We start from the raw sequence: 21,863 nt of genomic DNA, 5'->3' as shown, positions 1-21,863 counted from the left end.
GGAAGGGATTCTGCATACCTTGGTTGTAACGAGTGGTTATTTGAGTTACTGTTGCCTTTCGATCATCTCTAACCAGTCTGCCCATTCTCCTCTGACATCAAGGCATTTTTGTCCACACAACTGCCGCTCACTGGATATTTTCTCTCTTTCGGACCATTCTCTGTAAACCCTAGAGATGGTTGTGCGTGAAAATCCCAGTAGATCAGCAGTTTTTGAAATACTCAGACCAGCCCGTCTGGCACCAACAACCATTCCACGTTCAAAGTCACTTAAATCCCCTTTCTTCCCCATTCTGATGCTCGGTTTGAACTTCAGCAAGTCGTCTTCACCACATCTAGATGCTGTGTTCTCTTTAAAGAACACATTTAAAGATAAACTAACTGTAAGTGCACTACCATTAAAAAGAAATCAACAGGATAGGGAAATATTTGTTTCGACAGTTTGGGGATGAGCCAAAAAAGAAAAGGAGGAGATCACTTGTGATTGAGTACATTGGTTATGAAATGTATAAGAGAAGAGCTAAATTTGAGATTATTAGAGGCTCTGCAGGCATCTCAGCTTTGTTGTCTTGACCAATAAGGTCTGATTTTTGGCATACGGAACTCCTTAATTTAAGATTTTTTAAGATATTCTACAACAAGAGTACAGTAGGGGATGGACTTATTTTTTAATGGAGGAAGCCTTATGGATTATAGACTCAATGTATTTGTTTCTTACAAACATGTAGCTTTTCTGTTCACAAGATGTTAATTGATGGGCTAGAGTTGTGTGGATTATTGGGATGTTTTTATCAGCTGTCATTCTGATGGCACCCATTCACTGCAAAGGATCCACTGGTGAGCAAATTATGTAATGCTAAATTACTTCAAATCAAAGACACAAACTTTTTGGATGGACTGAGGGTTAGTAGATTTTCAGCAATTTTTCTATTTCTAGGTGAACTACTTCAAGGTAAAAGAATATTAACTGGATCACAATATAATATTTGCAGTTAAGTTTTTGTGATATTTATGCAAATTTTTTTTATATTAAAGTTCCAGAATTGGACCGCTTTGCAGCTCAGTTTACTGGGTATGAAGGTTCATCTGATGAGGATTATGATGATTATGATGATGATGATGACGACGATGATGACGACGACGACGACAAGTATGCCATCCGTACAAACAATAGATACTGTGGCTTTTCTCACAACTTCCTTGAAAGAGGTCTGCCAAAACCATCCAAACACATATCAGTTGAGGTTTGTGTCAAACACCTGTGATTTGATCATTATTTTGTTCTATAGGATTTTTTTTACAATTATTATGTAACTTTATTTTAGGAAGCAGAAAGAAATGCAAAAGAGCTAGTGGATGAAGAAGAAAAACTTAAGAAAAAGGCAGAGAAGAAAAAACAGAAAAAGATGGTGAGGGCATACATAAGTATTTTTATCTGAAAAACAAGTATGAAAATTGTTAAGCTATATTTTTCTGAACTATAATAGAGACAGAAGGAGAGACGTCGGCTGGAAAAATTAGAGAATGAGAATGCAGATAAAGAAAAAAATAAACCGGTGAGGAAAAAATGTTATTGTTTGTAACCGCTATGTTAGATGGTTTAAGTATTAGTCAAAATGATGCTGTGTTGACATGCATCAAACCTCTATCGTTTTGTGCTTGTCTCACTGAAATGACACAGACTTTATTTGATCTTGGTGGAGTCTTAATGTTTTTGTTTCTTTCTTTGGTTTAAGGTACAAGTTGACCCTGGACCAGAAAAGACTAAACATGCAGATAAAGATGAAAATGAAAATAAAGTTAAAAACAAAAGTTGTTCATCTGTGCCTCCTGGTCCTCAACGCCCCTCAGCACCTGTGCAGAGCAGTGATAGCAGTAATGAAGATGACGAAGATGATAAAGAGGAAGACTCAACTATGGATCCAGAGGTGAGCTTGTGTCTTCCAAGCTTCTGCAATATGACCCTTAATGTCCATTGTCATTCACAAAATTGCTTTCTAGATAAAGAGCTGTTCTCTGAGTGGGAGATGCTGATTTTCATGACTTTATTGTGTGTCTTAGGAGCTTGACATGAATAGCTGCTTTGTGTCAAACGCAGCCGCTATCGCCAAACGCAAACTGGAACAAAACCCCAAAAATGACAAGAAACATGCTCAAGCAAACTCAAGAAAACAGCGTGGTTCTGAGGAGAAAGACACCACTCTGCCACAAAAACAGGTTGGTAGAGTGACTCATTACTTTCTTGATATGAGACACTGGGTGTGCAGAAACCAGCTGTCGTACTGCCTGGCGGTTCAGTGTTGTCATGTTTAATGATCTAGAGCAAATTCAAATTAGCTTTGGAGACAACCAAGTGAATATATAATAACTACAGTGCTTGCGTCCTAGTGGAAATAAAATTATTTTTCAATTGAAACAGAACAATTTATAAATCTTTAATCCATTTCAGTATTTCTAATGTTATGTTCAACCGCCAAATTGTTTACACAGGATAATGAGGCAACAAAGTATTTTTTTGTTGTTAATAGATTTATAGGTTATAAAAATATGGATGTAGGCATGAATCTAGAGCAAATTCAAATTAGCTTTGGAGACAACCAAGTGAATATATAATAACTACAGTGCTTGCGTCCTAGTGGAAATAAAATTATTTTTCAATTGAAACAGAACAATTTATAAATCTTTAATCCATTTCAGTATTTCTAATGTTATGTTCAACCGCCAAATTGTTTACACAGGATCATGAGGCAACAAAGTATTTTTTTGTTGTTGTTAATAGATTTATAGGTTATAAAAATATGGATGTAGGCATGATGCATTGTTCTTGGCATGCTTTCTTATAAGACTGACCTTTAACAGTTACTGAAATAAGTTATTAATGGAACAAGTTAATAGCCATTATTATATTAAAGTGGGTAGTTGAAGGTAGTTAATAATCTGTCTAAATATGCATGCAATATAATTAGATTAAAATAAATAAATCAGAATTGATTGATAGGCAATGAAAATTGCAAAGGGTGAACCAGAGAAATCAGAAATGCATCTGGTGTGCTATATTGTTGTTGTTTAAGTAGTTGTTGTCGTTTAAGTTGAGTGTTTAAGTAGCTCTGAGATGCTCTGATAGCAGAAGCAGTGTTTTTACTGCCGCTATAGTATTAAAAAAAAAAAATTATTATTCATGTACAATATTTAGCAAAACTAGGACATAAGGTTATGTAAGTTCACTATTCTCAGTGATTATACATGTATCAGTCTCTCTAATTGCATGTTGAAAACATGATTCTTTAAAAAAAAAAAAAAACAGCTAGCAGAATGCCACCACCATTAGATAAAAGTTAGCAGATTAATAACATATCTATTGCAGGAGTACTGGGAAAATTCCAAAAAGAAGGAAGAGGAGGAAAACGCCTACAATGAGATTGTTTTAAACTGTATAAAAGTTAGATGGTCAAATGTTCTGCAGGCATCTCTGCTTTGTTGTAGGTAGTCTTATCTCTATTTAAAAAAAATCAGGGAGTCAGGAAGTTCCAGATGTCAAAATCGGACTTTATTGGTCAAGACAACAAAGTATGCTACAGTTAAAAACAAGCCAGAAGATTATTGAAAAAAGTTGTGGTGGGAGTATTGAGGAAATTTCAAAAAGAAACGGGAGGAAAGCACCTGCAGTGCGATCACTGGTTAAGAACTGTATGAAAGTGAGAGTTTCAAGTGTGATTGTAGGATATTCTACAGGCATTTTGGGTTTGCTGTCTGGATAAACTGAATTTTGGCACCAACTTCTTGCCTTGAGGGAGATGTTTTGGAAAAGAGTGAAGACTTACTACAACACCTCTTTCTTTCTTCTCAAAGTAATTTTTTAACACCGTGTGTGTGTGTGCACAGCAAGCAGCCAGGCTGCAGTAGTACAGATTTTCACAAGCTGATTATGAAATTAAAGTTGAATAAAATGACAATTACAACTTCTGACATGTATATTAAAACAATTGTCAACAATGCAGAAAATTCCTGTACTCGTGGAACTTTGCCTTGCGAGTTAGCCTTTTTATTGAAGTTATATCAGCAGTCATGTGCTGGGCGGCCAAATGGAGGCATGTGTCAGTAAACAGGATATTCACACATTCAGTTTGGATTGGAAACATTCTATTCATCAAACAGTGAATTGTTTCCACAAAAATAAGATGTGCAATAGTTTTCCACATTGACAGTAATATGAAATGTTTCTTTGGCATTTAGCATTTATTTCTGAAGGATCATGTGACGCTGAAGACTGGAGTTATAGTTGCTGAAAATTCAGCTTTGCCATCACTTGAATAAATTACTTTTTAAATAGTAAAATAGAAAACTTTATTTTAAACTGTATTAATGTTTCACAATAGTATTGTTTTACAGTATTTTTGATCAAATAAATGCAGCTTGGTGAGCATAAGAGACGACTTTCAAAATCCTTTGAACAGCAGTGTAATATATTCTTTCTTATAGAAGTATCTTTAATATAACCATGAGCCATTTTGTGGAATCAACAAGTTCTTGCCATACTCTTTATTTCCATAACATTTAAATTCTTTCATTCCTGTAGATTGATAACAAAGAGGAGCAGAAGTCAGAGGAGACAGTCAATGCAAATTACTTTATTACAAGAAGCGTGGAGCTGGCAGGTTCGTGAGTGGAGTTTTTCTTTAAAAATGTAGTCCTGAAATGTCTTTCCTAATTCCATCTTCTATTCTATAGTTATAGGTAATGAGTATGCCGCCTCGGGACACCTGGAAATGGCTGTGAAATATTTTACAGATGCTATAAAACATAACCCGAAAGAGTATAAGTAAGAGTCCATGTTGACAGTTTTAATCACAACATAACTTCTGAATAAATTAGTTAGAGCAAGGCTTTGTATAGGTTGCACATTAATGTGTTTGTCTGTGGTACAGGTTATTTGGGAATCGTTCTTACTGCTATGAAAAGATGCTGCAGTATGAGAAAGCTTTAAATGATGCCGATATTGCTCTTTCTATGAACCCCAAATGGATTAAAGGGCTTTACAGAAAAGGCAAAGCGCTTGTTGGGCTGAAGGTATTACTGCAGTCTTTTGCCAGTGTCATCCATCATTTAGAGTACAGACTCATCCACAAATGCCCCGCTGCTATTTTATTCTCACGCAATCCTGTTTCCCATTCTGTCAGAGATACTATGAAGCCAGACTTACATATAATGAAGTGTTAAAACTGGACAGCACGTGCAAGGACGCAGCTGAGGAGATGATGAGGGTGCAGCTCATGCAGCTTATGGTGAGAGGTGGAGAGTATCGAATGGTTGTATTAGTGCTGATGCTGCTTGAATATTGCCAGCAGCTGCATAATGGTTTTATGTTGTCCATTTGTTGTAAATTACCAGAATAGTAATGTTGAAATATGCTTGTTTCATCAACAGGAAATGGGATTCACTAAAGAGCAGAGTTCAAATGCCCTTATTCTTCATGGAACTGTAGAAAAAGCCTTAGAAAGTCTCTCTGGGCTGTCAGGTATGATAATACATGTACATATCAAGGGCAGAAATTAACATTTTGGGGCCATTAAGATTAAGATATTTGCCCCCTGGAAGTGAATTCCTGGGGCGTTTTTAACTTTGTAAGGCCATTGTAAAAATTGCCCTTATTCAGTGTTTTTATTTATTTTTTTATTTTTTTTAGTCACATTTTTTTTATGTATTTAATATGCAAGCTTAAAATCAGAATTGTGATACATAAACTGATGTATAATTTTTATACTGATCTAAACGTCTGATTGACCATCACATTAATGCACTCAACAGATTTGTGTGACTGGTTTTAATGCTGCGTAAAAATAAATCTTTGATCAGTGTGAGCAGATATAAATGTGATTCCACAATCAACACTTTTTATTCATTTTCACTTTAATCGTGACAGTCATAAACGTTTTGATTTAAATGTGCAGGGGCATGTTTTGCCCCCATATCTTGATTGTTCCTTCCTAGTCTCTAGTAGTTGTTGTTGTTGTTGTTGTTTTCCATCGAGGTTGCATTTAGCTAACTCTCATTCCGTGCAGGTCTAAACCCTGTCCTAGTGCCCAGAGAACGTGAGTTAATGTCTGTAGACCAAAATGCACAACCTCCAGCTAAATTCCCCCTCAGACCTCTTCCTCAGAATCAGCCTCGACCCAGTATGCCAATCGCTGCTCCAGTTCATCATCATCATCCTCCGTAAGACACACACATACAGGCATTTGTGATACAACCTTCACCTCAAAATCGCCTGAATCTGGATGTCTTTCATCCCTAAGCAGAGAGCTATTTCCCGTCTGGGTCGGAGATCTGGTGCCTTCTATAACAGGGCCAAAGCTTTATGACTTATTCAGATCGTAAGTGACCTTATTTGTTTTGCAAACATCTTTTAGCCAGTAAAATGCTTTATTCAGCATTGATGTGATGGAGCACATTTTAAGTTATATTCATTTATCTTTATCAAACAGTGTTGGGCATGTCCATGGTGTAAGAGTGTTACAAATGAGACACTGTGCATTTGTGAACTACACCACGAAGGAGGACTGTGAGAAAGCCATAAAGGATTTCCATGTGAGTATGTTTGCTCTGTTGCTTTGTTCAGTGGAATGTAAGATATATGCGGATGTCTATATAGCTGCTTATAATATGTCTAACCCTTCTCTAGTGATATGAGTGGTTGGGGTTTTGACCCATGTTTCTGGTTAAATGAAGATCTCCGATGAGGGGAAAAACAACAGTCTGTATGCTTGTTTTTGTGATTTGCAGGGTTATGCCATTGATGGGACAACTCTAGTGGTGCGTTATCCAGATAGGATTCACACACGTCTTGGAGTGTCCAGAGATGCATCTACAGAGTTCTCGGGGAAGAATGGGTGAGTGAACACACGGTTTCTGCATTCTGTTGTTTATATGTTGCACATGAGCACATATCACTGTGTTTAGGTTAGAAATCCAACATTTGATTTGAGCTATATGATCAGAATGAACTACTTTAACTTAATAGAATAGTTCACCCAAAAATGAACATTTTCTGAAAATGTTCTCGCCCTCAGGCCATCCAAGATGTAGATGTGTTTGTTTCTTCATGGGAGCAGATTTGAAGAAATTTAGCATTACATCAGTTTTCTCACCAGTGGATCCTCTTCAGTGAATGGGTGCCGTCAGAATGATAGTCCAAATAGCTGATAAAAACATCACAATAATCCACAAGTAATCCAAATGACTCCAGTGGAAATGCTCTATATACTGCTAATGTACTCACATTCACATAAAGTAGAGTCTTTAGTAGAAACTAGAGACTTTATGCCACTGTGGATTGTGATGCTTTTAATCAGCTGTTTTGACTCTCATTCTGACGGCACCCATTCACTCCATTGGTGACAATGCTACATTTCTTCAAATCTGTTCAGACAAACTCATCTACATCTTGGACGAGCTGAGGATGAGTACAATTTTGGGTGAACTATTACTTAAGTAAAATAGATGTGGAGTAATATTATAACAATTTTATTGTGTAGCTTAATAGTTTGTTTTAATGGTAATTGATAATTTTTTGTCCTTGCTTTTTTTCTTTAGCAAACGGCCTGATGAATGTTATTTTTGGAGGACAAATGGCTGCATTAAGAATGATCGCTGCAGTTACAAGCATATACCAGAAAACAAGGGCATTGACCGAAATAAAGCCAAATCACACCCCTGATTCCCAGCACACAGACGGGGATTTTACCATCTCAATCACTGTAATTAGTTGGATACAGTAACAATTTCACATGCATAAAACAGCAGCTTGGGGCTTTGGTGTTTGTTTGGTCATTCTTCTGAGTATTTTCTAATTTCTGTTTAAAAATAGTCTTAATATCAGTCTGTACACAAGTTGAAGAGAGTTTTGATTTTGGACAACAGGTATGATGGCTGCATTTTAATAAACTTTTTTTTTTTTTTTTGTCCCACAGAATAATACATTCCTTTTTACTAAGTCAGTTATTGTTTTTAGTTTTTCAAGACCGTTACTTGAAGGTTTATATTTAAGGCTGTCAAAAGTTTATTTCGTGAATGGTCACTGCAGATGTTTTTTTTTTTTTTTTAAGCTATTGGAAAAAATATTTGCCTTCTGCCACTATCTGAGGGATTTTAAACCACAAGTATTGTTACATTGAGAAGTTTTATTTGGAATTATCTGCAGGTTTTAACCTGCTTCTGCAAAAGCTGAAATGTCACCAGTTAAACAGAATTTAATCTGTCAATACTCCTGATGTCCTGTGCCACTTCTGCTGTAGAGATGATCTGCAGTAGACCATATCATACCATTTTGATATGGGAAAAAGTCAATTTTTGTTGTAATTGATATACCTGTAAAGCAATGCAAAAAGACTATTACAATAAAAGGTGCCCTGAAAAATGGGGAAAATCTTTTGAGGTTTTTTATTATTATTTTATGTTTATTTAACATGTTAATTAATATTCTTGTTTTTCATTCCAGTGCAATCACAAACAATTCAAATTAGTGGTCGACCGATATTGGTTTTGACAGCCGATGCCGATATCTTGGAAAGCATGATGGCCGATATAATTTTATTTATTTTAATATTTAATAAATTTGAAATCATTTGAAAATGGATTTAAAAAAGGTGTAAAATAAACATGCTTATACTTTAAATGACAACGTATTTTTCACAAATAAAAAAATATTTAATAAAAATATAATTAAAAAGTAAACACTAACCAACAGGGCACTCAGTATCCTGGGAAGTTTGTGTGCATTGGGAATCACATTTTTTCAAATAAAGCCAAAGTAACTCATTTTACATACAGCACACAGTGAAAATAACATGAATATGACAGTGGGCAAAAGCATGAAGCGCAGCATAATTTGAAATCACGCGTTTAAAGTTTGTCGATCGCGCATCTCGGTGAAGCTGAGCTCACCTCCTGTCCGTATTCAGTTCACACTGACCGACCGTCACGCAGAGAACACGGGATCGTGCAGGATACAAATGCACACTTCATAAGATCTCACAGCTGGATTCGACTAAGTTTGCAAGGTTTTTTAAATTAGATGTTCATTAGTCATTTAAAGATTTGTTTAAATGATATAAATGCGTATTTGCTGAATGCTGACGGCAAACGAGAAAGTATTATGTTTGCCTTTCTATTACTAACAATATAAAAACAATCGTTATAATACTCTTTTGTATACATTTTAATTCCTTTGTTTAACAGTTCTATCTGATTATTAGACAGACTTCTGTCCGTTGACAGGACTGTTAACGACGACAGCGTACAAGAGGGAGAATGTGAGCACTGTGTGCCGTTCTCAGCGCCGTCAAAATAAAAGTCCCACCACGAACGCATCGGCCAAACAGAAAAACGTATCGGCCGATGCCGATATTTGAAAAATGCCAAATATCGGCCGATATATCGGTCGACCACTAATTCAAATGTTCTCATAAATATTCTCAAGATAAAACTAAAATAATAAAAGCCATTCACATGATGTTAAATACAGATTAATAGTATTTTACAATAGATGTACCTTTTACATTTTTCACAGCCTTATGTGATTTATTAAAAGATGAATTTTCGGCATTCATGAATTTTCCATTAACAATTATGAAGTTTACAAAACTGTCAGTGGTTATAGTCTTCATGCCGTAATAACGGATAATTTCTTTACCATTCAGTGTTATTTTTAAATTAGTTTTTGTAACAACAAAAAAAGGTATTTTTCAAAAGAAAACAAAAGCATTTTTTTTTATGGATGGGCGTTTTTTATTTAACTTCCTTTGGACTGGCATTAAACAGCTTGAAAGATCAAAGACCATTTTTTTATGTAACTCCGACTGGATTCGTCTGAAAGAAGAAAGTCATGTACACCTAGGATGACTTGAGGGTGAGTAATTTATGGGCTAATTGTCATTTTTGGGTGAACTAACCCTTTAAGGCAAGTCATTTCACTCGGTGGCCATCTTTGAAATGCCTCTCGGGCATGCGAGTAAATATATATGAAATACATTTAAATGGCTGGTTAGCATTTGCTTGAGCATTGCAGCGAGCTTTCAGAGTTCCTCTGAAACCCTCCACCTTCCCCAGCTCCACCTGTACCTGTACCTGCTCCACCTATACATGTATGTGTGTGTATTTATATATACATACATATACTAGTGGTGCAACGGATCACAAAACTCACGGTTCGAACCATATTACGGATTTTGAGTCACGGATCGGATACTTTTTCGGATCAGCAAAAACAAAAAGTTTGCTTTTCATTTATTACTGAAAGCTTACTTTAAGTGCTTCTATACCGCAGCAAAAACTACTAGCTGAACTAATAAAGTCAGTAATAAAGCAAGAACAAAAATTACATGCATGGATGAATACAACATAAAGTTACTAATAAAGTCAGTAACACAGGTGCAGAAATGTAATAATTGTAAACTAACACAATAGTGCTCTTCACTGCATAAGTTAAATATAGCAGACAGAAACAGGTATTTATAGGTTACTGTCTCTTTAAGACCAAATGCACGTACCTAATACTGACACACATGTGCTTTCTTTCTCAGCTGTTTCGGTTCACTTAAGACATAACCGACTGTTTACCAGAATAGGCCTATTTGCCAAAACGGGTATTTTAATATAACTTTGTGTGTACTGTGTATGTTTCCGTTCAAAGAGAGTGAAAGAGGAAGCAATCGCCCTTTTCTCTCTGCGTGTGCTTGCTTCGGATGTGTGCGCCAGCCGTAGAAAACAGCGCGCGTGTTCTCTTTTGTTTGAATGGGTAAATTGGCAAGACAAACACATGCAAACGATAACTTTAACTCTATGATAAATGTTAAATTTAACAGTTAATCCACGAATCGCATGCGTGCCGAACCGTGGGGCCTGGTCCGTACGGATCACGGATCATCTATCACAGTAGACAAATTGTTATTTTGGATGCTATTAATCGCGATTAATCGATTTGACATCACAAATTTTTATCGTATGTTTAGTGTGGAAAAAATAATGATAAAATGTGGTATTGCTGAAACATGACCTAAACAGAGCATGGCTGTGTGTGTGTGTGTGTGTGTGTGTGTTCCGCTCCACAGGATTGAGCAGGTGCTTCAGTGAAAACAATTCTGCCTCATTGGAGCTTTGTTGAGGCCCCCTGGTTGAGAATCACTGTTCCAGAGGAAAACCTGCTTAAAGAGATACTCCACCCAAAAAAGAAAAAGAAAATTCATCCATATGCCGTCCCAGATGTATATGACTTTCTTTCTTCAGATGAACACTAACAAAGATTATTAGAAAAATAATCCATCTCTGAGTCCATATAATGCAAGTGGACAGTCATCCAAAAGTTTAGTCTTCAAAAACCCACAAAGCAATCACAACGGTAATCCATACAACCCGAGTGGATGAATCAATGTCTTATGAAGTGAAAAGATAGGGTGTGTGTAAGAAAAATACTATAGTATTTTAAATTATAAATCATAGCTTTTGGCCAGCTGTTAAACAAGGCTTCATGGAGTTTATGCTTGACGTAAATGAACAGCACCAGGAGTCTTTAGAAATGGCTACCATTGATAACTGACAGTAACTTTCAGGGAAAATGTGAAACATTCATATATAATAGGTAATCCTTAGCCTTGTAGGGGTTTTCCAGGGGAGGCTGAGACAAAACAACAGAGATTAAAAAGCAGCTGCTGAGTTATAGCTGTATGAGGTCAATAAAGTGCATCCTCGGTCAAAGGCCATGTTGCACAACTACACTCAAAATGAAAGTCGAAAGAACTTACATTCCCACCCAGCTGTTCTTTGTCATTGTATGATGTAGTCAGTTTATTCTAGAGCTGTTTATTTATCTCCTCAATTCAGAGATTTTCTGTAGATACGTGCACCTGAAACATGAGCATGTTTGGAGTCTTGATATATGCAGCAGCTCTTCTTACGTCTGAAGGTGAGGATCAAATACTTTGTTTCATACTTGTTTACATTATGTGTTTTTGACTTACTGTGGTTTCTTCTTTTTTTTTTCTTTTTTTTTAGGGGTATTGGTTCAAGGACCTGCTCAGCCTCTGGTTGCACAACTGGGGGGTTCCATCATACTGCCCTGCTCTGTGGAAACCCCGTTACCCATGGAGGAGCTGGAGGTTGAATGGAAGAGGACAGATGAAGAGGCATTAGTGCACTTGTTTCAGAATGGAGAGGACAGACCTGAGGCTCAGCATCAGTCTTACAGGGACAGAGCACATTTTTTTTCTGAGCAGATCTTTAAAGGAAACTTCTCAATCCTGTTGGAAAATATAACAGTTGCAGACACTGGTATCTACAGATGTGTAGTTTTCTCTTACCAGAATGTTGGAGAGATCTCTGTTACAATTCAGCATGCAGGTAAGTATATCTCATTTAAAAATAATGACAAAACTAATGATTATTTGATTATTTATTATACAATGATTATTTCTCTTTTGTTTATAACAGAACGTGTAATTGTGACAGCAGAAGATCAAATTGTATTTGCACGTGTTGGTGAGGATGTTGTTCTAAACTGCATGGTGGACTCGCATATTCCTCCTCAGCGCATTGACGAGGTCTCATGGAAGAAGGTGGACAAAAAGCCAGACATTGTCCTTGTGTTGCTTTTCCAAAATGGATCGATATTTCCAGAATCGTCTCACAAGCGTTACAGAGGCAGAGCAGAGTTCTTCAGACAAGAAATTCCCAAAGGTAACTTCTCATTGAGACTAAAAAATGTCCAGACTGCCGACAAGGGAGAATACATGTGTGAAGTCCACACAGACAATTCAGTGAGCTCTGCAACTGTGGAAATTGGGCGGTTGGGTAAGTCATCTGAAGCAGACACTACTGTTTAAAAGCTTTGGTCGGTAAAATGTTGTTTTTAAAAAATTTAATTGAATACTTTAAATGTTTAAAAGTGACGGTAAATACATTTAAATGATTCTATTTCAAATAATTTTGTTTCCTCAAAAATTTTAAGCAGCACAACAGTGTTGCTATTGTTTATTTAAACTAATAAAATAGTTTTTGCTAATTGAAATACAGATTAGAAATTGACTGAAATAAGTACAACTGACTGAAATAAGTAAATATATACAGGTGCATCTCAATAAATTAGAATGTCGTGGAAAAGTTCATTTATTTCAGTAATTCAACTCAAATTGTGAAACTCGTGCATTAAATAAATTCACTAAAATCAAATTCAAAATAAAGCTATAGAAACACTAAAATAGGAAAATCTCTTAGAAATGACGAAAGCACAACAAAATTACTAAAACTTCACCTAAAATAAGAGGAAATGTGGATTAACTTAATCCAATGTCAGTAAAATCATTCTGTGTCTTTCATGTAGGGATGTCTGCTCTGCACATCATTACACTGATGCTTTGCTTTATTTCCCTCTTGTTGACTTTTGTATTAAGTATTCCAGTCACAATCTATATAAGCAAAAAAGGTAGGCCAAGAATTAAGTATGCTTTTAATAGTTTTTTTTATTGTATAACAATTGTAAATTAATAAGATGTTAAAGGCACAATATGTAAGATTTTTTTATTAAAATATCCAAAAACCACTAGAACAGAGTTATATATTTTGCTGACTTGTGTACTTACATTATCCCAAATGTTTCGAAGAATGTTTAAATCCAGAGAAATAAGCAATTTTAACTAGTGACTCGGACCGTGTCCATAGTGTCATTGTGTCGCCTGCCAATGACGTCATAACCCCTCGATTTCTGGTTTTGTTTTGTAGAAAACATGGAAACACCAAAGACGCTTTAATATGTTGTGCATTTTATTAGACAGGTGATGACCGCACAGAGTAGCATTATAACAGAACTTTCAAATGTATCTAGTATGATAAAACAGCGCTGCTTACTTCTGCTGCTTTCCGGAAGGAGCGGAAGCAGTCGACTGTGGCATAATAAAAGCTCCGCTGCTTTCGAGCTCGTTTTGCTTGGACGGCTTTCCGCCTCGCTCTGCTTCATACTACGACATTAATAAATCTTTAATACATTAGCTCATCCATGAACATGATTTCTGACCGAGTCCCGTTAGATTGCGTCGGCTGTGGGGATGAAGACGACAACTCCCATGATTCCACATTCAGTCACGGGGTCATCAAACTATGCCTTTGTTTCTTTGTTTGTTTTGAATACTCGCCCTCTAGTGGCAAAAAATTACATATTGTGCCTTTAAATGGTTGTTCTGTTATTCTTTCACTGAATTAGGGTTGATGTGTAGATATCTATTTGCTGAATAACTATAAACTAAATGATTGTACATGGTGTTTATGTTCCTCTGCAGATACTGGCCCAAAACCAATGTACATAAATTATTTGCAGGTTGTCTGTCCCAACATCTGTTTGTCTATTGCATTTGTTCTGTGGGGAGTTATTGAAGGTAAGTATCCTTCTGCATGTATTGTTAGGTTATATTTACCCATTTTTTTCTCTCTGTTGATGACTTTGTTTTGTTGTTTTTTTACTGCTTTGTTCAGGGTCTGTAGTTGAGGTAACGATGTGTATGACAATCAATCTGAGTCGGGTCATTTTGTTATTTCTTATGGCCCCATATTTCAATTGGAATACTACTGTTTCTGGTATGTATATCTCAATGAAAGACATTTGTAGGAATGTACATTGTATTGTATATGCCATAATATATTTCATATCTCATTGTACTGTACTGTAATTATATATTATCAAGCGCTTTAGGACATTGTGATAAACCTATAAATATAGAATCTCTGAAACATTGCTTGCAACTTGAATATTGTTTTAATTTTAAAGAAATATACATTTACAATTCACGTTGGAAAAGTTTTACCATGAATGATTACGGACTTTGATTTCTAATCATTGTCTTGTTCCTTTTTGTTTCAGTTAATTTTCCAGGTTTCATCCACAGAATAATTGAATTTGTAGCGATTCCCATTGCATATCTTCTGATTTCCACAGCATTTTGCTCAGGTAAGGAAGCTTGGCCTTAAGAGTCTTACAGTAGTTTGTATATTTAATATATTATACTTTTAATAATACTTCTGCAGACTGTCCCCTTAAATCATATCCATCTGGGCCTGAGCTATGAATATATGTACTTATTACTTTGTATAACTGAATAACTGTATAATCTGTTGTGTTTTGTAGCTGTTCTTCATGATCTCTGGAATACATCTCAGTGGACTGAAGTTGTTCTTGTCAGTGTTGGGATTATTCTGCTGTCATCCATGCCTGCAATTTTTCGAGCCTTAAACAACGTTTGCTTCACACGATTTTTTGATATACATTTGTCAGTGCAATTTATTATAGGTATATCAAATTGTCTTTTACTGCAATTTTATGCTTTATTTATTACTTTGGGCAAGTAATTCAGATGTTGCACACTCAGTCCCTTGTGTGACCTGTATATACGACAGTTGCCAGAAACATTGAGATCATCTCATGCAGGGTTTGAACCTACAACCTTTCAGATCTTTAACCACTAGGCTGCATGTTCTGATGTGTAATGGTCATATGTGTTTACATCAGCATTGCTCTGTGATTGTTGTCATGCAGAGAATTTAGGACACGTTCTCATGCAGTCAAGCAACTTTTTTCAAATGCGTCTTCTCTTCTATAGATCATCAAGTGTTGATGAATGTAAGTAGGAATTGTATTTATAAGTTATCCAGGATCTGTCACTTGTGACATATTTATTTACTCATAGTCATTAAAATGTGTGCCTGTTTACTTTTTCAGCCATGATTAAAATTACATATGCCTTTGGGGGAATTTCTGCAGCCATATCATTAATAGTTCTTCCAATTCCAGCAATTCGCCAGTACTTTTGTTCAAAACTGGGCAAATATCAACTTTATGCGCTTATATGGAGATGTTGTAAGTATATTGAGTTTCATTGTACGTTGGAAATCATTGTTATGTGCTGGTGAAGCCATTTAAATTGAATACTTAAACATTTTTTTCTAGAGAGGTCAGGAAAAACTGCTTTTAGGGCAAAAAGAGAATTAGCTTACAGACCAGTTCACAAATACTCCAAACGTAAAGTTGATTGGGAAACTTTGTTTACTGTGTTTTTTTTTCGTTATATATATGTGTTAATGATGATCTGTCTTTTTCTCTCTCTCTGTCCCAGATTTAGTTTGGGTAAACGTTATGGTTTTTACGCTCATCGGGCATAGTGCATTTATTTTATTTTATCTCAACAAGATTCTGGAGTATACTAACGGTAAGCTGGTATCAAATGTGAGCAAACTCTGTTTCACTATACAATCTCAAAGCATAAATTGCTTGGATTGCTACCTTAGTGTTTTTTTTTTTTTTTTTGTGGTTTGTATGCTACTGATATATACCATCAGTTTTGTTAGTTTTTATGGTATAGCATTAAGTTTCCAGCAATAGTAACCTGACTATAATAATGTGTCATTCATCACAGAGCGCTTCGGATGGATCTTTGTCACAGTTATGCTCCATGTCTTGACTGCAATTTCACCCACACGATTCCCCAGAAAAGTTCCCGGTAATAAAATACACTGAAAGTCAGAAAATCAGGAAAGAAAGTCAAGGAAACATTCAGATTTTTTGTTTACTTTGTGCCAACAGTATTTATGATCATTTTAATTTAATCATTAGGGTTTAAATGTTCGTCCTTATGCTACAGTTATCCTACCATATCTTAAAAACCCATTCTTTTTCTCTTTTGCAGATGTAATTTACACTACTTTGTTCATGTATGGAGTGGCAGGTCTACCAGTGGTCAACTCTGTTTCTCTTGCCACAGAATTAATATTGCAAGTATGTAAGTGTCAACACCTAAACAATTTTTATATTTCCACAATATATTTCAGAATATGGTTCCGTTGGAGAGGTCACTAAATTCTTCTCTTCCATCTTCTGTTTGCAAGACAAGGGGGAGAGAACAGTGGATGATCTGCGTGTAATAGTGCTGCCGTTTGAAAGCATTATGTCTGGTGTGTGGCTGGTTTTACAGATCCATGCATACTGTGAGTTCCATTGGTTTTGACACTCATTTATAAGAGCTGTTATTGATAATGATGCAGCTCACTGTTATTGTCTTTACTTATGAATTTCAGGGGCAGTTGCCGGGAGAGAGTAAGTTTACTTTTTTGTAAAATATATTTTTTTAATTTTAACTAAAGGATTAGTAGTTAGCAGTATAATGACCCACTAATGTAAATTTACATTTACAGCTGAGGGTGTTTAGTATTATTTTGCATTGCTTAATTGCTTCAACAAGTGTTCATTGATTGTCTTTCAGCGTACAGAATGAGCTGTATGCGCTGAGGGACTTTGCGGCACAGTGCACACCACAGGTAACTTTGTTTTAGAAACTGAATATTTGATGGTAAAAAATAGTCACAAGTTTTTGTTGTTTGGTTTACAACTTAGTTGTTGTTCAGCAAAATAAAGGAAATAAATGTAACATTTTATTGCATTGCTCTAATATGGGTTACCCTCATAAATTTTGGATCCGATGCCAGAATGTAGTTAAAAACTCCTCAGTGGGGAACTAATCGTATATTGCTCTCAACCTTTATTCTATAAATCCTGAAATAAGAGTGTTTTAACATTACAGCAAGGAGACATTGGTGAATCAGATTTTTCAGAGAATCACCTTTCTGAGATCCAAAGATGTCAGCCAGAGGCAGCACTGTTCCTGGGAGAGCAAGATCTAGAGGTTTAAATCTTTTAAAGAATAACGTAACACCGTGTATGATGAGCTAATGCTACCCTACCTATGCTAACTGTATTGAAAAATTATGCATTGTACAATTTGTTGTTTCAATAATTTTATTACATTGGCTATGGCTAATGAATTGTCTGTAATGAAAACACTGCTTAATCTTGTTTTCTCTGTTTCCACCTTCAAATTGTTAACTTTATTGTTATTGTTTATTCCCATAGTAATAAGCTGACTGCATAGATTTCTTTAGAATATGTTTCACACACAGATTCACGTTTGAATTACATTTAAAACATGTGTCTAGAAACATGAAAAGTGTCCCTATAATAAAGATGTATCAATCTGCCCTACCTCCTGATATGCTACTCTAGCTAAAAAAAGAAACGCAAAACCAATCGGCAGCATCATGACACTGCTGAGCTGTTGATTGGCTGAGGATCTGTGTGTGTGTGGAGAGTGTGTATGTGTGTCCTGTATAAAGCACACTGCTCTGCAGCATTTCTGAACTGGTGCAGTGCCGGTTCATCTCCACTAATGGTGTGCAGAACAAGGGGGACTTAAAGAGAAAAACTTCTCCAACCAAAAAAACATTCACATCATTTGAAAACCAAACAAAAAAACTACTAAAAAAATCTTGCATCATGAGCTTTGTCCCATACATCTTCTCCTCCCTCTCCCGGCGATGGGAAGATTCCCCCTCCAGCAGAACTACCTACCGGCTCTCCCGGGGTCCCCTGACGTCCTCCAGGTGGCCGATGCATTTGGAGCCGCTGCAGCGCTGGGAGCAGAGTGACCTGAGCCAGGCGAGCATAGTGAACGCAGAGCTGCGGGCCCAAGAACGAGAGCAGCTGGTGGGTCTGAACAACCGCTTTGCATCCTACATTGAGAAGGTGCGACACCTTGAGCAACAAAATCGGGTGCTGCTCCTACAACTGGAGGCCCTGCGGCGCAGGCAGAGTCAGCCGTCCCGTGTGCAGCAGCTCTACCTACAGGAGGTACGGGGCCTCAGGGAGCAGCTGCATCAAGAGGCCCAGAATAAAGCACGCATGGAGGCACAGAAGGAGAAATTGCGGGAGGCACACACACAGCTGCACGAGCGCTGGGAGGAAGAGGCGCGGCGGCGTAGCTGGGCAGAGGCAGAGGTGCAGAGGTTGCAGGAGGAGGCAGGTCAGGCCGCTCTGTGCAGCTGTGATGCCGAGGCCAGCGTAGTCTCCCTGGCGCAGGAGTTGGCCTTCTTGAAGCAAGTGTTTGCAGAGGAGCAGGAGGGGCTGAGGGTCCAGCTACAGGTTGCCAGCCTCAGTGTGGAGCTGGACACAAGTAGACCAGACCTGTCAGCCGCTCTGAGAGAGATCCGAGCGCAGTATGAGAGCCTGGCTGGACGCAACATGCAGACCGCCGAAGCCTGGTTCCGGGGGAAGGTGGCAAGCGTAGTGGAGCTGTCGGATAAGCAGGAGGAGGCTGTGTGCTTGGTACGTGAGGAGACCGCTGAGTATCGACGGCTGCTGCAGTCCCGTTCAGCTGAGGTTGAGGCACTGAGGAATGTTATCGATTCACTGAATGCACAACTAGGGGACCTAGAGGAAACGCAGAACACTGATGTCACCAAGTACCAGGTATAGAGCACCAGCAGCAATCAATCCAAGTATAATTGCATACGTATAATACAACCACACAAATGTCTCTGTAAAGACACTCTTAGAAGTTGGGTCATTATGCTATTGACTGCAGAAACATTCTGTATAAAAGAGAAGATTAATGAAATGGAACATAACCAGAACAATCTTTATTTGTGTTGATGGGCATAATACACTCAGATAAAATGTCCAAAAAGCTTGCCACTGGGGCAGTACTTATAAAAGCACAATTTTGTACCTTATCTACCCCTAAAAGGTGCATATTTACCTTAAGAGTAGTAATATGTAAGGCGATAAGCTACCCCTAAAGGTACATTTGCACATTTTCCCCATGAAATAACAAAAGGGAAGCACAAAGGCTTAGGAACAGACTGTAAATTTGTTTTTCATGCCAAGTCAGTGCGCTGACCTTTACTGTTCTACAGTCTCAGCATTGATGGAATATTATTTCTGCTGTGCTTTTAGCATTGTAAGGTCCAAGACAAGTGATGCCAAAGTTGCAGAAATGTTACTGATGCTGACTCATTCCATCAGTGCTGAGTCATGACTGACAAACTGAGTAGGAGAGATGAGACTGACTCTAGAGGGAAAGATATCCCTTTATAATAAAGTTCTGCTCTACTTCTCTCTATCTCTGGCACAAAACAGTATGTAGGAACGCTTCTGTCAGATAAGCATATCAGCATTAATTTACGCTTTGAAATTTTCTTTGAACAACTTCTAGGAGAGGATAAGTGACCTAGAGAGGGACATTGCCGATGCGAAAGAGGAAATGTCACGCTATTTGCGGGAGTATCAAGATCTGCTTAACGTGAAGATGGCTTTGGATGTTGAGATTGCAGCTTACAGGTAATATGCTTGACAGTATGACATTTGGAGTATCTTCAATCAGTTTGACTTAAAACAATTATTTTGCATTAAACTTCATTTTTGTCTTTACAGGAAACTCCTGGAGGGAGAAGAAATTCGATTGACATATTCCACCCTACCAGCCCTTGCCTAAACCCTTAAAACACAAAATCCTAGTAACTCACATTCATCATATTCATATTTTGAATACTGTTGAGTCAGACCCACATTAAGATCCTAAAATACTAACCAACACATCACCTTCCCAAAAATTGAGAGGCACATAAATCTACTTTTTTCTCCAAAAACCCTACTAACCTAGACCCACCATTTAAGACTCTCTTTGCCAAATCCACATCCATAACCTTCACATTTACTTCCAATCCTAGTTCTTTAGTTAATTCCACCCCAATTCCACCATCTAACCATGAAACTAAACCGCAGCACATCATCGCTTTAAAGTCAGACGAGCCCTTGTGTCACACAAGAGGTACACATAATGAGGTCCCCCTTCTTCTTTACACTTGAAAATGGCCAAATGACCACCTTGGAGACATTGCTAAGGGCAGCACTCACTCAGCCAGAGCTCAGTGTCATGTTGGCAGATTCTCATGAAGGACCTTAGATGGTTCAACTTAAAGACTCTATACACTATATTGTTCTGCAAATAATAGTTTTCACTAAATTGTAATTTTTTTCTGTTTCATTCCCAGCACCCATTGAGAATCTGATTAACCAGTGATCCATTATAAGCAAACTTTTAACCAATTGTTTGTTGAGGTGAATTGTAGTTCGGTCTCAACTGTCTTTGGGTGCAAGGAATGGAATAAAGCCAATTTGTTCATTCGACATTAGACCAAGAATCAGCCAACAGGACACTGCCCACCATCCCTGGCTCTTTAGATTATATGTAGTTAGTGCAACAGTTAAGTTTTAGCTATGTTAATTATGTTAGAATGTGTTAATTTTAGTAAGTGTTGTAGTAATATTTTATTTGCTATGTGTCTGTGTTCCGATTCTCTTATGTTTGTTCGTTGAGTATAATTATGAGGATATGATGATTATTTTGCTTTAGCATTTACAGTGTTTGACTTGATAAAAGCATGACTGAAATTCAAGAGTGGGAATAAAAGCTTTAGAGCTGGAGTTTTTAGACTCATGGTTAAAATACAACTATCATGCTTTCATCTGCTTTTGTTGTGTCATCTAAGTTACAGTGTAAGTCAATTATCAGTAATTTGGAAATGAACAAGTAACCGAGTCTGTTTATCATGACAGTCTCTGAACTGAATGGTGCTGTATGTTTGCACCTAAATACATGCTGAATAAAGCAACAGTACCTCTTCTGGAGCACGTCTATGGTGTGTGTTTGACTGTGAGCCTGTGTGCAAGACATGCAGTGAGGTTCAGATATCCAAAACTTGCTCATTAAAATCTCTTTGGGACATTTTCACATTAAGCTGGAATAAATGGATAAACAGGTTTTTGATGAATGATTCAAACCTGCCTCTTTTAGTTCAAGAAGATGCAGCATGAACAGTGTAGCCCGATTCCTGAACAGCTGACTCTTTTGAATTGGTTATTTTTAGTGAACAAAACCCTCATGAATCAGTCAGACAGATTAATGATTCAATCTGACTCACTTACTGAACATAAGTTTTGTC

The 21,863-nt window shown here is 37.1% G+C and overlaps 3 protein-coding genes across 5 annotated transcripts in view; all 3 read left to right on the top strand.

Moving 5' to 3' along the window:
• LOC107678591 (tetratricopeptide repeat protein 31-like) overlaps window positions 1–8,412 on the top strand; it is a 10,289-nt gene extending 1,877 nt beyond the window's left edge. For both annotated transcript variants that reach the window (XM_016473922.1, XM_016473921.1), the window contains 15 exons: window positions 1,035–1,243; window positions 1,325–1,408; window positions 1,487–1,555; window positions 1,736–1,927; window positions 2,061–2,216; window positions 4,576–4,654; window positions 4,728–4,818; window positions 4,925–5,066; window positions 5,177–5,281; window positions 5,424–5,514; window positions 6,059–6,212; window positions 6,296–6,370; window positions 6,482–6,584; window positions 6,780–6,886; window positions 7,590–8,412. In XM_016473922.1, coding sequence (XP_016329408.1) covers window positions 1,035–1,243; window positions 1,325–1,408; window positions 1,487–1,555; window positions 1,736–1,927; window positions 2,061–2,216; window positions 4,576–4,654; window positions 4,728–4,818; window positions 4,925–5,066; window positions 5,177–5,281; window positions 5,424–5,514; window positions 6,059–6,212; window positions 6,296–6,370; window positions 6,482–6,584; window positions 6,780–6,886; window positions 7,590–7,713 — 1,781 coding nt within the window. In that variant the 3' untranslated portion in view covers window positions 7,714–8,412. The remainder of the gene's footprint in view (window positions 1–1,034; window positions 1,244–1,324; window positions 1,409–1,486; window positions 1,556–1,735; window positions 1,928–2,060; window positions 2,217–4,575; window positions 4,655–4,727; window positions 4,819–4,924; window positions 5,067–5,176; window positions 5,282–5,423; window positions 5,515–6,058; window positions 6,213–6,295; window positions 6,371–6,481; window positions 6,585–6,779; window positions 6,887–7,589) is intronic.
• A 2,877-nt stretch (window positions 8,413–11,289) lies between these two features.
• LOC107678576 (uncharacterized) lies at window positions 11,290–18,204 on the top strand. Of its 2 annotated transcripts, XM_016473895.1 has the most exons (18): window positions 11,290–11,391; window positions 11,874–11,955; window positions 12,045–12,389; window positions 12,480–12,839; window positions 13,369–13,470; window positions 14,321–14,416; window positions 14,514–14,615; window positions 14,899–14,985; window positions 15,163–15,324; window positions 15,571–15,654; window positions 15,754–15,891; window positions 16,148–16,240; window positions 16,448–16,531; window positions 16,718–16,810; window positions 16,917–17,015; window positions 17,106–17,124; window positions 17,291–17,345; window positions 17,609–18,204. In XM_016473895.1, exons 2-18 carry the CDS (start codon window positions 11,904–11,906, stop codon window positions 17,714–17,716), a joined length of 2,079 nt encoding a protein of 692 aa, XP_016329381.1. In that variant the 5' UTR covers window positions 11,290–11,391; window positions 11,874–11,903; the 3' UTR covers window positions 17,717–18,204. The 2 variants fall into 2 exon arrangements, 1 of the variants encoding a protein (XP_016329381.1); XR_001632952.1 differs by lacking the exons at window positions 17,291–17,345; window positions 17,609–18,204 and having other exon boundaries at window positions 16,718–16,806.
• A 24-nt stretch (window positions 18,205–18,228) lies between these two features.
• LOC107678577 (neurofilament light polypeptide-like) lies at window positions 18,229–21,556 on the top strand. The gene is made up of 3 exons (XM_016473896.1): window positions 18,229–19,329; window positions 20,075–20,199; window positions 20,293–21,556. The coding sequence occupies exons 1-3, from the start codon at window positions 18,358–18,360 to the stop codon at window positions 20,351–20,353; spliced, it is 1,158 nt and encodes a 385-aa protein (XP_016329382.1). The 5' UTR covers window positions 18,229–18,357; the 3' UTR covers window positions 20,354–21,556.
• The last annotated feature ends 307 nt before the right edge of the window (window positions 21,557–21,863 follow it).

The sequence above is a fragment of the Sinocyclocheilus anshuiensis genome, unplaced genomic scaffold (assembly GCF_001515605.1).
Source record: "Sinocyclocheilus anshuiensis isolate Anshui unplaced genomic scaffold, SAMN03320099.WGS_v1.1 scaffold536, whole genome shotgun sequence".
In the NCBI taxonomy this organism is placed as follows: Eukaryota; Metazoa; Chordata; class Actinopteri; order Cypriniformes; family Cyprinidae; genus Sinocyclocheilus; species Sinocyclocheilus anshuiensis.
This window is presented reverse-complemented; position numbering and strand designations above follow the sequence as displayed.